The sequence below is a fragment of the Squalius cephalus genome, assembly GCF_949319135.1.
Source record: "Squalius cephalus genome assembly, chromosome: 2".
Lineage (NCBI taxonomy): Eukaryota > Metazoa > Chordata > Actinopteri > Cypriniformes > Leuciscidae > Squalius > Squalius cephalus.
In genome coordinates, this window is record NC_137123.1 from 46724898 (window position 1) to 46741908 (window position 17011).

General features: G+C 37.5%; 1 protein-coding gene across 2 annotated transcripts in view; it reads left to right on the forward strand.

Moving 5' to 3' along the window:
• Window positions 1-17011, forward strand: part of trim2a (tripartite motif containing 2a) — a 38047-nt gene extending 21036 nt beyond the window's left edge. For both annotated transcript variants that reach the window (XM_079858342.1, XM_079858341.1), the window contains exons 2-12: window positions 4592-4770; window positions 6127-6361; window positions 6583-6734; window positions 7772-7952; window positions 10240-10966; window positions 12148-12251; window positions 12400-12567; window positions 12836-13004; window positions 14620-14690; window positions 14866-15006; window positions 15231-17011. In XM_079858342.1, coding sequence (XP_079714468.1) covers window positions 4637-4770; window positions 6127-6361; window positions 6583-6734; window positions 7772-7952; window positions 10240-10966; window positions 12148-12251; window positions 12400-12567; window positions 12836-13004; window positions 14620-14690; window positions 14866-15006; window positions 15231-15383 — 2235 coding nt within the window. In that variant the 5' untranslated portion in view covers window positions 4592-4636 and the 3' untranslated portion in view covers window positions 15384-17011. The remainder of the gene's footprint in view (window positions 1-4591; window positions 4771-6126; window positions 6362-6582; window positions 6735-7771; window positions 7953-10239; window positions 10967-12147; window positions 12252-12399; window positions 12568-12835; window positions 13005-14619; window positions 14691-14865; window positions 15007-15230) is intronic.

Consider the following 17011-nt stretch of genomic DNA (forward strand, 5'->3'; position numbering starts at 1 on the left):
AGTAAACGCCCACTGCTGTGAGTGGATAACAGTTTTGCATATTATAATGAGTTTCAACTCACTCGTCAGTGCCCTGTGATGTTAAATTAAATTCTGTTTGACAAGCTATATCCTTCATAGTTGGACTCTTCTGTGACTGATTAGACACGTACACATAATTATTAGATATCAAACGATCTGTAACAATGCAATACTAGCCTATCAGCCTATTAGCCTATTTTTATTTTAAATAAAAATTTTACTCACATAAGTGTGTTGCACCATTCCTGTTGGATCCAATATAGAAGGCACAGCACCGTTTTTTAATCTTAATCGGTCTGCAAATCCAGTCTCGACCTGTGTCACAAAACAATCCTCAGTGAAATGAAGCGAACAAACGGACAATGTTTTACCCACATCAGCTGGAACGTCATTAAAAATAAAGTTTAACCATGCATTCCTGTTGGAATCCAGAGGAAGCTTATGCAGCGACTGTCTTCTTCCACAACCAGGCACTGCACAATATTGTAAACGGCATGTTTATTGCTCGGTAGCTCAATCCGGTTTGTCATCACGAGGTAGGCCTATGTTATTTAGCTATGCGTGTAATGCGCGAATCGGTGGGCGGGGCTAAACCGGCCGTGTTGAAGTAGGCGTTGATCTTCTTTTATCCTCTTTGTCGTCATAGTTCCCCACTTTGAAAAACGAGTCATTTGCTGAGCCTGGTGTCAATAAAAGCTTTTATTGGACTAACAAGGACGTTTTCAGTTCTGAAACTTACAGGATATTCTTATAATATGATGACCTCTTATATGTCAAAAGCTCAAGGAAAATTTTATTTCTCAGTTCATCACCCCTTTAAGCGTGCAGTGCAACCACCCATAAGAGCATTACAATAATCTAGCCTTGATGTCATGAACGCATGAACTAATTGTTCCGCATTTGTCAATGAGAGCATATGACGTAATTTAGATATATTTTTAAGATGAAAGAATGCGGTTTTACAGATACTAGAAACGTGACTTTCAAATGAAAGATTGGTATCAAAAAGCACACCTTCCTAACCGACGACAAAGGTTTGACAGAACAGCCATCAAGTGTTAGGCAGTATTCTAGGTTATTACGTGACGAAATGTTTTGTCCAATAATTAGAATCTCTGTTTTTTCAGAGTTAAGTAGTAGGAAATTAATAGTCATCCAGTTTTTTTATATCAGCTATGCATTCCGTTAATTTTGTGAATTGGTAAGTTTTGTTAGGGCATGAAGAAATATAGAGCTGAGTATCATCAGCATAACAGTGAAAACTAATGCCATGCTTCCTAATGATATCTGAACAGCAATGGTCCTAGTACTGAGCCTTGTGCTACTCCATACTGAACTTGTGATCGATAAGACATCTTTTCATTTACTGCTACAAACTGATAACTGATACTGATAAGTATGATTTAAACCATGCTAATGCAGTTCCCCTAATACCAACATAGTTTTCGAGTCTATTTAAAAGAATGTTGTGGTCAGTAGTATCAAATGCAGCACTAAGATCGAGTAACACTAATAGAGAGATACAACCACGATCAGATGATAAGAGAAGGTCTAACATACATGTTGTCAATTTAGATGATTTAACGAGTTTAGTGTATTCTTCCTCTTCTATAGCAATGAATGAATCAAATTTTCCTCAGGGACTCAATGCACTGTCTGATGCGATACTGTAGTAGACGGTTGCATAGTTATAATTTTCTCCCTGATATTATCAATCTTATAAGTGAAGAAGTTCATAGTCATTACTGCAAGTGCTGCTTGGAAACGTCTGGGGTTGAAGCTTTATTTTTCGTTAATTTAGCCACTGTTTCAAATAAATACCTAGGGTTTTGTTTATTTTCTTCTTGTAGGGTCGAAAAATTAACCAGATCTAGCAGTTTTTAAGGCCTCTCTGTACGCAATCGTACTCTCTTTGCTAAAAAAAAATGAATAAAGAAATGCTAAAAACTCTAGTTTTGTTTTCTTCCAGTTGCAATCCATTTTTCTGGCTCCTCTCTTAAGGGCCTGAATGTGCTCATTGTACCACGGCGTTGGACTATTTTCTTTAATCTTCTTTAAGCGCAAAGGAGCAACTGTGTGTAAAGTGCTGGAAAAGAGAGAGTTAAAAGTTTCCGTCGCAATATCGAGTTCCAAGCTATCTGGGATGCTGAGGAGATGAAACTGATCAGGAATGTTATTAATAAAGCAATCTTTAGTAGCAGAAGTGATAGGTCTAACATTATTTGTAACATGGAGTCGGCTTTGAAGCCTTGGCTAAATGAAGTATACACAAGACTAGATACTGATCTGAGATGTCATCACTCTGCTGCAGAATTTCAACGGCATCTACATTGATTTCATGTGATAATATTAGATATAGAGTATGATTATGGCAATGAGTAAGTCCTGACACGTGTTGTATAACTCCAATAGAGTTCAGAATGTCTTTAAATGCCATTCCCAATGCATCTTTCTTTTTCATTATCTACATGTATATTAAAATCACCAACAATTAGGACTTTATCTGCAGCCAGTACTAACTCTGATAGAAAATTAGCAAATTCTTTGATAAAGTCTGTCTGGTGTCCCGGTGGCCTGTATATAGTAGCCAGCACAAATCTCAAACGTTATTTATATTTACATTAGATAGTGTTACATTAAGCACCAACACTTATGAACAAGAATTATAGTCAAAACAATTCTCAGTAATTCTGAAGAGATTATTATAAATTACAGCAACACCTCCCCCTTTGTCTTTCAGACGAGGCTCATGTTTATAACAATAATCTTGGGGGGGTGGACTAAAAGTAATTTAATCGTCTGGTTTTAGCCAGGTTTCTGTCAAACACAGCACATCTAGGTGATAATCTGTGATCATATCATTAACAATAAGTGCTTTTGAAGTAAGGGATCAAATATTCAGCAACCCAAGCTTTATCATTTGTTCATTTATATTATATCTGTTTTTTATTTGTTGAACATCAATAAAATTGTTACCCTTAAATGGGTTTGGGAGTTTTTTGTATTTCCTAATTCGGGGAACAGACACAGTCTCTGATGATATCTAGGTGAAAGAGTCTCTATGTGATGGGATTTATCTGACCTCAGTGACGTGAGACAGCTATGGTCGGTTTAGCCAGTCTGTCTGCTTCCTGACCTGAGCCCCAATTCATCTTTGAGCTCTAATACTATGTGGCATATTACTAGAGAGAAGAGCAGCACCATCCAGGAGGGATGAATACCATCTCTTTTCAACAGGTCAGGTCTGCCCCAAAAACGTCTCCAATTGTCTATGAATTCTATATTATTTTGCGGACACCACTTAGACAGCTAGTCATTGAGTGAGGACAGTCTACTAAGTATCTCATCACTCCGTCGAACAGGAAGGGGGCCAGAGCAAATTACAGTGCCTGATATCGTACTTGCGAGTTCATATACCTCTTTAACGTTAATTTTAGTGAACTCCGACTGGCGAAGTCGAACATCATTAGTGCCAACGTGAATAATAATCTTAGAGAATTTACGATTAGCATTAGCCAGAACTTTTAAATTTGCTTTGATGTCAGGCCCTCTGGCTCCCGACCAATATGTGACTATGGTGGTTGGTGTCTCTATTTTCACGTTCCGTGTAATAGAATCGCCAATGACTAGGGCACATTCAACAGGATTCTCAGTGGGTGTTTCACTGAGTGGGGAGAATCTGTTTGATGTTGTAATCGGAACGGAAGAGCGGTGTTTTGTCCCATGACTACAGCGTCTCACGGTCACCCAGTTGCCCTGCTGCACGGGCTCTATAGCCGGAACCGAACAATGTACAGAGTTCACTAAGCTAGTCGCATCCAAAGCAGTATCTATAGCCCTTGCATTCTTACTATTCTCGATTAAAGGTTGGATGTGTGTCTCTAGTTCTGAAATCTTCTCCGTCAGCCTGACTATCTCCCTGCATTTATCACATGAAAAGTCCTCTGTGCTGACAGAGAAGGCTATGCTATACGTGACACGAAGTGCAAGTGACAATAACAGGAGAAGACATTACTCACCGTGTTTGTTGACTGATCCAACTTACCACAGTTGTTTGATAGACTCGTAAAAAGCGTGAGAGAAAAAAGGCGGCAAGCACGGATGGCAGGTTAACAGGCTAGCGAGATACTAGCGTGTTGTACTAGCGATAACGATTTAGATAAAAGCTAGCGAAGTCAGATTAATGTGATAGGCAATATTAGACTAAATCTAATATATGTTGATGAGTAAGTTATATTTAGCAATATAAACAAAAAGGAATGATAGGAAATAGAGATTCAAAACAGAAAGCTATACGGAGCTTACAGACGCAAACCAGCTGCAAGGCATGGTTTTATAGGCATGGCGTACTACTCCACCTTGTAATGGTGAAAGCTTAAGATTTCTTGAGAACTGGAATTCTAGTGTTGTGACGTGAGATCCTCTGCACCTAGCACCTTATTTGTGTTCATTAATACAGTACGTTTTCACAGAAAAAAGAAACAGCTACATCATGTGGCACTTTCCAGGAAAAATAGCTCATCTGTTATTTTTTCATTTATTTATTTGAACTCCTTTAACCTCTCCCCAGGGCTCGGGCTGAAGACGTGTGGGAGGCCTTTGATAGAGTGTTAGGATGGCCACTGAAGCTTCTACCCTCCCAAGTCCTGTGGTACGTCAGATCAACAAACAGTTCCTGATTTGCAGTATCTGTCTGGATCGCTACAACAATCCCAAGGTCCTACCCTGCCTCCACACCTTCTGTGAAAGGTACTTCATTTCTGATATTCCGTTATATTGCTTAATTTGGTTATTTTACAGCTATTTGTTTTGTAAAGTGTAAATTACATTATTTTTTATTTCCCATTCTTAGTTCTGTAAAGGTAATTTTAGTCATTAGAAGGCTTTGTAATACAGAGTACAACTTAAAGGGATATTTCATTAAAAAAAATTACATTTGTTTTTAAGAATCACAGAAAATGTCCATACGATGAAAGTCAGTGGTCAAAGTCAAAGTCTATGATGTCATCAGCAGAGTATAAGTGGGCGCCTGCAAAATACGTCAACACTTTTGTCTTAAGGAGACGTGCAGGGAACCTGATGCTTGTTTAATAGATGCTGTGTGAACATGAATAGAAACACTGACACATTTGTACATGCATAAATGCACAAGTGTGAAACAAAATATTAGATTTGGCCATATTACTAATTCATAGATGCTATAAAGTTTTGACTGGACACAGTTCCGTCTAGGATCATAGAGGAATAATAAAACTGAGAGAGGAAATGATTTTTGAAATTTGAGGAAGTCCCTCTTCTATACTAGCTTTTTGCATTTAACAAAAATAATAGAAGCAACTAGTGATGTAATATATGGCACCGGGGTGCCAATGCATGTATTGAGTATGCAGCACAATTTACAATGAAGCCCTGTATTATGGCTTCTATTCTTTTCAGATAATCACGTGAGGGATGACAAACAAAGCCTCATTTTCTGTTCAATCGATTTCCATGTCAGAACTTTAATCCGAGTCTTAACTGTGAGGAGTGTAGTGTACTTTTAAAGTTTTCTAAGCCGTTTGGTTTTGGTGTTTAAGTGAAGCAGTGATAATTCTTACAAATGCTTATATACTTATGTAAGAAATTACATCTGCTTTAAAAACTAGAATGTCCTATGTCTAATAACTTTTCAAATTGATACAATATGCATTATATTTCCTGGCTTTATGGCTGTTGTAAATTTACAAACCAGCAGATGGGGCTGTTGTCAATACTCAAAGGCTTTAAAAAAAAAAGTCCTGGTTTCATCAGGGAAAAGCTTCAGAGCTTCATGAGGCTTCATTTCCATATCCCGTGAAGCAACACACAACAGGGAAAGGGAAGGGAAAGGTACAGTACACGGCATCAGTGTTATATACTTCCCTTATATTTCACAGGAAACATGAGTGTTAACCAGATGTTTGCCGTTTTATTCCAGAATAGCACTCCACATGAATCTATACAGGGTGCCCACAAGATGCCCAATGATTAGTTTTATCTAAAAAACAATATGAATATGTCTTTCTAGTGAGAGCCAGTTATTACCACATAGGTTGTCATTTCAATAACCTGTTCCTATTGCTCCAGGTGTCTGCAGAACTACATTCCCGCCCACAGTCTGACTCTGTCTTGCCCCGTGTGCCGTCAGACCTCCATCCTGCCGGAGAAAGGTGTGGCGGCACTTCAGAGTAATTTCTTCATCACCAACCTGATGGAGGTGCTAAAGAGGAGCCCAGACATTAACCTCAGTGAGGACTGCACAGACGCTATCAATGGAGTGGCCACTGGACAACCACTCTCCTGTCCCAATCATGGAGGAAACGTAAGACTTACACAGCAGTACAGGATAACTAAATCTCTATTGTACAAAAGCCCGACTGTATGGTATGTTAGAAGTATTTTCCTCCTGGCAAGTTGCATTCTGTTCATTTTTGTATGTGAAATTCCTTAAGGTTTTTGCAATGGGAGTATATGCAAACATAACGTGAAAAGTTGTCTTTGGCTTGTCACCAGCAGGGATGCTTCTCCCTCTCTTTTCATCAGGTAATGGAGTTCTACTGTCCACCATGCGAGACAGCCATGTGTGAGGAGTGTACAAGCGGCGAACACGCAGAACACGCCACCGTCCCGCTTAAGGATGTTTTAGAACAGCACAAAGCCTCGCTACAGGAGCAGCTGGACGCCGTCAAAAACAGGCATGTAACATACGCTTACGTACACATTGCTGCAGAATTTTTAGTTACATTGTTTTCTGTTTAAGTAAAATGTCGTATTAAAAATAAGGCTCGTTTCGCAATATGAAGACAAGCAAATTAATGTGAACACCTGAAATGTACTGTGAATTTCACCCATTACACCAAATAAGTCACCCAGGGAGGCCTGTTTTATTAGATTATATAAAGTACATGTGTATAATACAAAACATTTATAAAAAATTCAAGATTATTTGATGAATAGAAAGTTCAAAAGAACAGCATTTATTTGAAATAGAATCTTTTGTAACATTGTATATGTCTTTACTGTCACTTTTTTGACCAATTTAATGCATCAGTGCTGAAGTAATAATTTCTTTCCACAAAGAAAAATCTTACTGACCCCAAACTTTTGAACAGTAAGGTATCATGTTACAGAACTTACATTTTTCAAGTTTTCAACATTGATAATAAGTCTAAATGATTCTTGAGCACCAAATCAGATTAGATTGATTCTGAAGGATCATGTGACACTGAAGATTGGAGTATTAATGCTGAAAATTCAGCTTCGAGATTACAGGAATGAATTACATTTTATAATATATTCAAATAGAAAACAGTTATTTTATATTGTAGTAATATTTCACAATATTACTGTTTTTTGTTGTTGTATTTTTTATCAATAAATGCAGTCTTCGTGTGCATAAGAGACTTTTTTTAAAAACATTTATAAAACCGATCCCAAACTTTTGAACGGCAGTGTACTGTATGTATAGGTGTTAAATAAGGGACACATACAATATGTTTAGAGCGGTGGGTCCCCAGGATCAGGATTGAAAACCACTGATGGAACAAAAAAAACAAAAAAATAGGTTAAACGACGTTACTATAATTCTAAAATGTGGAAAATAATAGTAATAAAAACAAAAAACAAAGAACGAGTAGATTTGTCCAAACATTTGACTAGTAGTGTATAAAAAATTGTAGTAAAAGTAACATAAAAAGAGATAAAATGAGTAACTTGTTCTTCTTTTCCTTAGACTGCCAGAAATTGACTCTGCGCTGGAGGTTCTGTCTGAGATTTTGCAGCAGCTGAGCAATCAGAAGAGTTCAATAGAAGAAGTGATTCATGCTACTTTTGAGGAACTTCAGAAGACCCTCAATGTACGGAAGAGTGTTCTGCTGATGGAGCTGGAGGTCAACTACGGACTCAAACAGAAGGCTAGTACACTTATCTAGAGGCTATCATTTTTAAAATGTTATCATTGGTAAGTAATTAGCTGTTTAGCGTGTTCTTACCATCAAATCTTTGCAACATTTTGTATTATTTTAAGTTTTTGTTAAAATATCCTTAAAGGCCCGATATACTTATGGCAAATTTCTTTCCGTTCTTCGCTTAGAGGTAAAAAGAAGTTTGAAATACCTGAGCAGCGCTATACTGTTAGCAAACATCCCGATGCAGCGTTTAGATAAATATGCACACTTTCCTCTCAATAACAAAATAAACACAACAAAAATGACAGCAGTGAGAAAACAGTAAAGACATCTGATCTTGTAGATACAGTATGTTTGCACCAGCTTTATAATTCAGCACTCCAGTGAAGTCATTTCACATTTATTTATATACCACTTTATACAATAGAGTGCTTTAAAGCAAGCAGCTCTACAGTATTAACCATGAAAAAAGAAACGTGTCAGTGACACTTTCAGTTAGAATCACAACTTTAATTTCTAAAGCAGCTCTCCAGCGTGTTCATGTTATACTCGTGTCCGACCTCAACTGACTAAACAGAAGAAATGAACTGGAGAAGATATCCACGTCAAAGAAGGCAGAGCCACAGATCGCACCTACTGTATCTATTACATATCGCCATGGACCAATGTCAAATAAATGTCAAATAAAAACTAGTGATTTCTGGTTGACTATTTTACATGCCTGCCTCTTTCTTATTCAAAGGGCAGTTCTCGACCCAAATAAGCTGCAAAGTAGAGTAGACTTGTTTATTCCTTGCAATGTTTATTTGCATGCATGCTAAATCTTGTCTCCTCCCATATCAGTCGCACTGTTTTGCTGTGGTGAATGATTAAACAAATTAATAACTCTGTAGCACATGCTTCTGTGTGTGGGTCTGACATCAGTCCTGGCATCTGGCAGTGCGTCACATGGGAATGATTCATCTGGAAGAACCAGACCAACTACAGAGTCAGCCTTTAAACACAAAGTAAACAAAGTCAGCACAGCTAGTAGCTAACAGGCACAGATAGTTTGGGGCATTGTAATGGAAGAGGACTGTGATAAACAAGTTGAGGTGAGGTAGGATTCTGAATTGAGTTTGTTATGGAGTTTAGTTTAGTTTTAGGATCAAACTGTGTCAAGTTTTTCCTCATTTGATATTTGTTGTATTTGAAATGACTGAACAGGGTGGCTTTATCAAAGCATGGATCTGTCACTGTTGAGTACATTTGGTCCTTGTCATGCTATGCTAACTAATTCATCAGACCATGATATTCATTATATAAGTACCAGATTCGGTAAATGATTAGCACTTGTACATCTCAGGAATTGATGTTCATTAGAGGTGACTTATGTTGTCCAGTATATGCTTTTAGCACTTATTAACTGCTACTGTAGCATTTGTTTGTTTACACAGACACTGGGCTCCACATGTGAAAATGGTTTGGTTTTTAGTAGTTTAATTGACAGCATGTACTTGATCTTACACAGCCTAAGTACAAAACCTTATGATCATGTTGTCCTGCATGATTTGCCAATGTTCAAGAGAGCATATTGTGCTTTAATGGAAGCAAAAACATCCGGTCTTCTGTTCAAATTAAGTTAAGAGGATCACACAATTATTGTATTTGATTGGTGATTTAGAAATAATGCAAAATATTAAATATTTTCTCTCATTTAATGTCTTTCTTTTACATTTTCTAAATCTAAAAACACAGACTTTTGGACCCCACTGTATATGCAGTTTATATGTGTATCATCATCTGTTTGTGCTGCTATGTCTGTGTGGCTGCAGATCTAAATATTTATGCCATTGTGAACAAACCTTTTAGGCTCAGTTGGATTCAGGAACACTTATTTGTAGCGTTGGGCCATTAAATGAGTGTTATTGTATGCCCGAACACCGATTGGTTCTTTCAATGGCGCGGCACCAGCCAATCAGAAGTACTTCCAAATCCACGTTACCATATCGCACCCTAGCCTGCGATCGGCACGCTGCGCGATATGAATACTTCTGTTATCCCTCCTCCTCCCCAGCACCACCTGTAGAGATATGCTACTGGGGTTCTACCATTTTTTGCAGCCGCCTTTCCTTTGTTTGTTATTTTTGACTAAGCTGAACAAATGATTGTATTTGCTCAGCAGCAGCGTAGCAGATCTTGTCCGCCAAAATCAAACCTATGTATATTTAATGCCCATGTCAATAAATGCTGGTTGAAATTTTTCCACTCTGAGAGTTGTCATAACTGAAATATAATTTGTATGTCATTGCAGGTGTTGCAAGCTCAGCTGGAGTCATTGCTGCAGGGGCAGGAGGGCATATGCAGCAGCTGCAGTTTCACTGAGCAGGCTCTTAATCATGGCTCGGAAGCTGAGGTCCTATTGGTCAAGAAGCAGATGAGTGAGCGTCTTGACGAGCTGGCCAATCAGGAGCTCCCACTTCAGCCTGAAGAGAACAACCAGCTGGACTTCTTGGTGGAGACCGACGGTCTTCGCAAATCCATCCACAACCTTGGTGCTATAGTAACCACCAATGCTGTAGCCGCAGAAACTGTTGCCACCGGTGAAGGCCTGAGGCACTGCATCGTGGGACAGCAAACCTCTGTGACCATAACAACAAAAGACAGAGACGGCGGACTGTGCCGGACAGGAAATGCTCTGCTCATAGCTAATCTTTCTGCCTCTGATGGCACCATAGTGGGGGAAGGTGAAGTCACGGATCATAAAAATGGCACTTATGAGTTTGTATACATGGCCCCGTGTGAGGGCCGCTTCACGCTCTCGCTGAAGCTCTATGATCAGCATATTAAAGGCAGCCCATTCAGCATACGTGCCAACAAAATGACAGAGATCTCCCTGACTGCAGACGCAGGCAAGAAACGCCTCAAATCTCCAGGAAGCAGCCATGTGAAACAGCGTGCCATCAAGCGCCCGGCCAGCATGTACAGCACCGGCAAACGGAAAGAAAACCCAATTGAAGATGACCTCATGTTCCGAATCGGTATAATGAGCTCACATTCCTTTTGTCTAAATCCTGTCCTAACAGATTGCATAAGAAATTAACACTACTACAGTCAGGTCACTATAAAAGGGGATTGCTTTTAATAAATAAAATTACTTTTATTGAGAAAAGTATCTATTTGTTAAAGTGCAAGAGCTTTTAAATTTCCAGGTGTTTTGTGGATCTAATGATTAGTGTGTGTCCAATATTGGTCGATATTATAAATCTATACGAAATATATATAAATCTATAGGCTACTCTTAATAAACAATTAAATATCCAATATTGGCAGATGATAGACAATAACAATGAATCATCACTTTTGAATGATTGTCCACAAAAATACAATAATCCAGCATTTATATTATCCTGGGGGCGCATTACAGAAAGATCCTAACTTTATAATCCTATTTTATCTGTTTGGTAACCATGACAATTTCAGTTAGGACCTCATTTAGGACAAAAGCTATTACAAAATGACATTTCTTAACTACAGATAGGAAAATGGTATTACAGAGGCATCCTAACCCCACTGGTGTCCACTGGTGTAAAAATGATTTGAAAGCCAACTATAAAAATCTCATAATAGCCCTGTCTAAGAATGTCGTCACATTTTTTAATGATACAAGATGAAGAACAGCGATGTTTGATGGTGGAAAGACTTTGTGAACACCCAAATGATGTGCTGCACTTTGACAACAAAACACTGACAAATAATTACAGACTCCTATGAAATAAAAGGATTAGGCTTTGCCTTTTCTACCAAGCTTATCAAAACTTTACTTAATGAAAAGCACCACTTATTTTGTATCTCCATTTTAATCTCAGTTATTTCTATTATCTGAGTTTTTCCGTTTTACTTCACAGCAGCTGTTTACGTGTAGTTGGTTGCTTGGTAACAGACCTGAGAGTTGATTACCGAACTCGATGGAGGGCTTAAAGATTTCCTAACTACAGATAAGATGAGATTTTGTAAGATAGGATAAGAATCCTAAATCAACATAAGATTTGCTTCTGTAATACAAATTTGTGCAAAATCCTAAATTAACTTATCTTAACTTTAGACTTAAGATAGGAAGTTTCTGTAATACATTTTATCAATGAAAGTTTCATTTCTGAATGAAAAATGTTTGTTTATCCATCCATCTGTCCGTCTATCTGTTTATTTATTTTTTTCATAGGAACTAAAGGCAGAAATAAGGGTGAGTTCACCAATCTGCAGGGAGTTGCTGCTTCTTCTGTTGGCAAGGTCCTGATAGCAGACAGTAACAACCAGTGTGTTCAGGTATACAGTTCTACACCTCACCTGTCTAATCAGTTTAAATTCACTCTTTTTTACCATCGTTCTGTGGGTTGCTTAATGTCCTTTTCATTTAATAAAACAATTAAGAAAACAAGTGCTTAATTTAAGATGTAAATTGTTTCATTTGTAGATATTTTCAAATGATGGACAATTTAAGAGTCGCTTCGGAGTGAGGGGCCGATCACCAGGACAACTTCAACGGCCAACTGGTGTCGCTGTGCACCCCAATGGTGACATCATCATTGCTGACTATGATAACAAATGGGTCAGCATTTTCTCCAGTGATGGCAAGTTTAAGGTATCTCCATCTGCTTTTATTAGTAGTTTTATTAAAGAAAATTTGAACTTTTAAGAATTTATGGCAAATAGATTTGTACCAAATACTTGTTAGTATGAGAAATATTTGCTATTGGCATGTTTTTTATAAATACACTTAAAGGAAAATTCTTTCAGGTTGAATTTTAACACTTTTCTCTCTCTCTCTCTCTCTCTCTCTCTCTCTCTCTCTCTCTCTCTCTCTCTCTCTCTCTCTCTCTCTCTCTCGTGTCCTCGGTGTCTTTTTTCAGACTAAAATTGGCTCAGGGAAGCTCATGGGTCCTAAGGGTGTATCGGTTGATAGAAATGGCCACATCATTGTAGTTGACAATAAATCTTGTTGCGTCTTCATTTTCCAGCCCAATGGAAAACTTGTTTCCAAGTTTGGAAACCGAGGCAACAGTGACAAGCAATTTGCAGGTACTTACCTTGGTTACATACTGGCACTTATTCAGCCTTCACATGCTATCCGAATTATTGTAAATAGAAGTTTCCTAGTAAGAAATTGAGCATGAATGGCTTGAACGCAAAACTAATTTTGATACCCAAGTTTCCGAATTGGGCAGGACATAAATTTAAACATGGCTGAGTAGATAACCATTGCTGTAGTGACTGTTAAGTTTAATTTGTTCAACTTTCTTTTGCTGTTACAATCATGTATATAAACAGCCATTTGATGCACATTGTATGTATTTTATACAGCGAAAACGGCATTTATTTGAAAGAAATCCCAGATTCTAGATAACACGGTGAATGTATACAATAGCGCAGGTAATGTTTATGTGGTTGCCAACAAATTGGATGCTACATTTTATTCAAAATCCGCTATACATTTTAGCTTTAATAAGATTTCCCTAAGAAATAGGCAAGAATAAACCTGGCATCTTCCATGATTCCTATTTATTTTTTTCGGACAAAACAGCACTTTAAGGGGATAACCTAGTTCAACCAAAAATGATAATTATGTCATTAATTGCTCATTATTCCAAACCCGTAAGACTTTCGGTCATCTTCAGAACACAAATGAAGATCTTTTTGATGAAATCTGAGAGATTTCTGTCCCTCCGTTGACAGCTACGCAACTACCACCTTGATGCTTCAGGAAGTTCATAAAGAGATCATAAAACTAATCCATATGAATTGAGCTGAAGAGACTCAGATCACTTCAAATGATGAACAAATTAAATTTTATTTTTAGGCTTTTATTCACATTTAAACATTGATCAGCGAACATAAACAGAAGCTCAACCGAACCTGCTTGACTCGTGAGAACAAACCTCTTGCTCTCGTAACACACGTGAATGAACCTCATTGGTTCTCACACATCAAGCAAACATGCTTGAGCTTCCGTTTACCACAACTGATGTGTGTGTTGATGAATGTTTATATGTGAATAAAAGCCTAAATTCAATCTGTTCATCATATAAAGCAATTCTTCAGAAAATTTTGGACTAAACCACTCAATTAATTTGGATTAGTTTTACGATCTCTTAATGAACTTTTTGAGGCGTCAAGATGGTAGTTGCGTAGTTGTCAACAGAGGGACAGAAAGCTCTCAGATTACATCAAAAAGATCTTCATTTGTGTTCCAAAGATAAACGAAAGTCTTACGGGTTTGGAACAACATGAGGGTGAGTAATTAATGACAGAATTTTCATTTTTGGGTGAACTAACCCTTTAATACAACACAGTCATACTTACGACTTCAGAAGAAAGAATTAGAAAAATGTAGATAACACATGAAGGCGGCATTAATCTAACGACCTTGTCCTTGCTCAAATTGTTTCAGCCTTCAGCGCATACAGTATCTAAAACAGTGTTTTCTCTAGCTAATTTTTCAACCAAAAGGAAAAGCCACATATCACAAATGTTATGTTGATTGTGTAACCAAGCACTTTTATGGGACACTTAATGACAAAAAAAGAACAGGAGAGATTTCATCAAAAACAACAGTGACTATTATTGAGTAGATTAGTGGGATGAGGGCTTTAGTTTACCAAAAGTTGAATGTGCAACTCTTCTTTCATTTTCATAGGTCCCCACTTTGCAGCAGTGAATCAAAATAATGAAATCATTGTGACTGATTTTCATAATCATTCTGTAAAGGTAAAATTTCCTATCCTATCCTATAATAGTCATAATCCTAAAATGTGCTGTCTTGTTAGCCACCATTGTGGTTACTTTTTGAAAAACAGTTCACTCATACCTGTTCAAAGTCATTCAAAACCTCAGTCTTTTTAAATACTGATGTGTTAATGCAGATTGTGTCATCAAATTGCAGGTGTTCAGTCCAGAGGGGGAGTTTCTACTGAAGTTTGGGTCGAATGGCGAAGGAAATGGGCAGTTTAATGCACCGACAGGTGTGGCGGTAGATGCCAATGGCAATATTATAGTGGCCGACTGGGGCAACAGCCGGATACAGGTAACACAGGCTTAGATCAACTCAATATTTCAAAATATTTCACAAAAATGTGTGATTGGTAGCCCCAATAAAAAGTTTTAGTTTAAACAAAGTAAACACATTAACTTGTGAGATTAAGTAAATGTTGAACAGTGTGATGACTGGCAGCACACATATATTTTAGTCATGTCAGGTAAAAAATAGTAGATTTAACATCTTTATATCATCCATCTGTGGGACTCCAGGTGTTTGACAGCAGTGGATCCTTCTTGTCCTACATCAACACCTCCGCAGACCCTCTGTATGGCCCGCAAGGATTGGCTCTCACCTCTGATGGCCACGTTGTGGTGGCAGACTCTGGGAACCACTGTTTTAAAGTATACCGTTATCTACAATAGCACTTATTCCTTAATGCTGCCGCCCTCGTGCCAAATGGGACCCTCATATTGCATTGAAGTTGTCGTTGTAGCCTCGTGACACCCTCACCTTGGAGAATAAAACCGAAGGAAATGGGATTCTGTACCCTGATCATAGAGGTTTGCAAACCTAAAAGCATTGATTTTGCAATTCAAAGGAATAATTCACCCAAAAATATGAATTCTGTCTTTTTATTTTTTTTTTACCTCATGTTGTTCAAAATTTTCCATGGAATATAAAAGGCACGAAACGAAATTTGTTATTCATTGAAAATCATCGCTGTAACTCAAATCGAATAAATTGCGTAAATGATGTTGGCATTGATGCATCATTTTCGTAATTGATTTCAGTTTCAGTGAAGAGGATGAGAAACAATGTATGTTCAATTTGATCTTTTTTAATTGGCATTCATTTGTATGCAAATCTGTCATGACGCATGAGTTGTATGGACTACTTTTTCGATTGTTTTCCCACTTTCATTATATGAAAGAGACTGTTCACAATAATTAAAAAACCTTTTGTGCTCCATGGAAGAATGTCACGATAATTTGTAACAACACGAGGATGAGTAAATTATGACAGAAATGTAGTTTTTGATTGAAACTGTCCCTTTAAGAATTAAACAATATAGATTTAGGTTATGCTGGTCTTCACTTTTGACTCAAAAACTGCTACAGATTAGGGGAAGCGTTTGTTTCTACTGTGTGAATCTGAATGTTCTTCTTTCAACACTCAGCTGATTAAAAAGGGAACTCTTCAAAGTATTGGCATGTATAAGAATGTAAGTAATGCGATTCCAAACTGCTATTAAATTTTATATATCTACACATCAAATAGACAAAATAATCTCACTATGGTGGGCCAGTATCACCAATATTTGTCCAGAGTTATGTTTAAAAGTGATGTCAGGAATATTTATAACTTATACCACAATATATGTGCTTATGACTGTGATGTGCACAACTGTGGTTGGTACAATGTTTGTATAATGCAATTACTGTACATCTCTGTAATCACTTTAACCCATAATATGCAAGAAACAAATCACTTGATATGCTGTTTAGATACCTACAAAAAACGACCTTTTTAATATCAATGCACTGAATTAAAAAGATTCTAATTAATTTCTCTTATTAATTTCTCAATTCGTGCCATAAAGAGAATTGACCAGAAAAAAATCAGTGATGTATCAAATGCGCAATTCACCCGATGCACTTTGTGAATTAGCACCACAAAAAACATGTATAGTGCTAATATTAAAGGGCCCCTGGTTTAATGTTTATCAGAAGACATGCATTAGTTAGTGATGATCATGTGTTGTGACTTGTGAGAGTGTTATTTTGTGTTGTTCATACTCATGCTTAAACTGAAAAAGTGCCCTGTGTTCTTTTCAAGTGTACTAATGCCAAACAGATAAATGCAGAAAGTGAACCTTCATTGTCTCAACGTATGTCTGTTCTCATGTACAGTCCCGTTGTCATAAACATGGAACTAGTGCTGCTTGTTTGCACAAAAATATACACAATTTTGCATACATTCCAAAATGTATTTCTTTCCCCTTTATACCCACAAACCTGATTTTGAAGCAATAAAGCTTGAATCCTTGCTC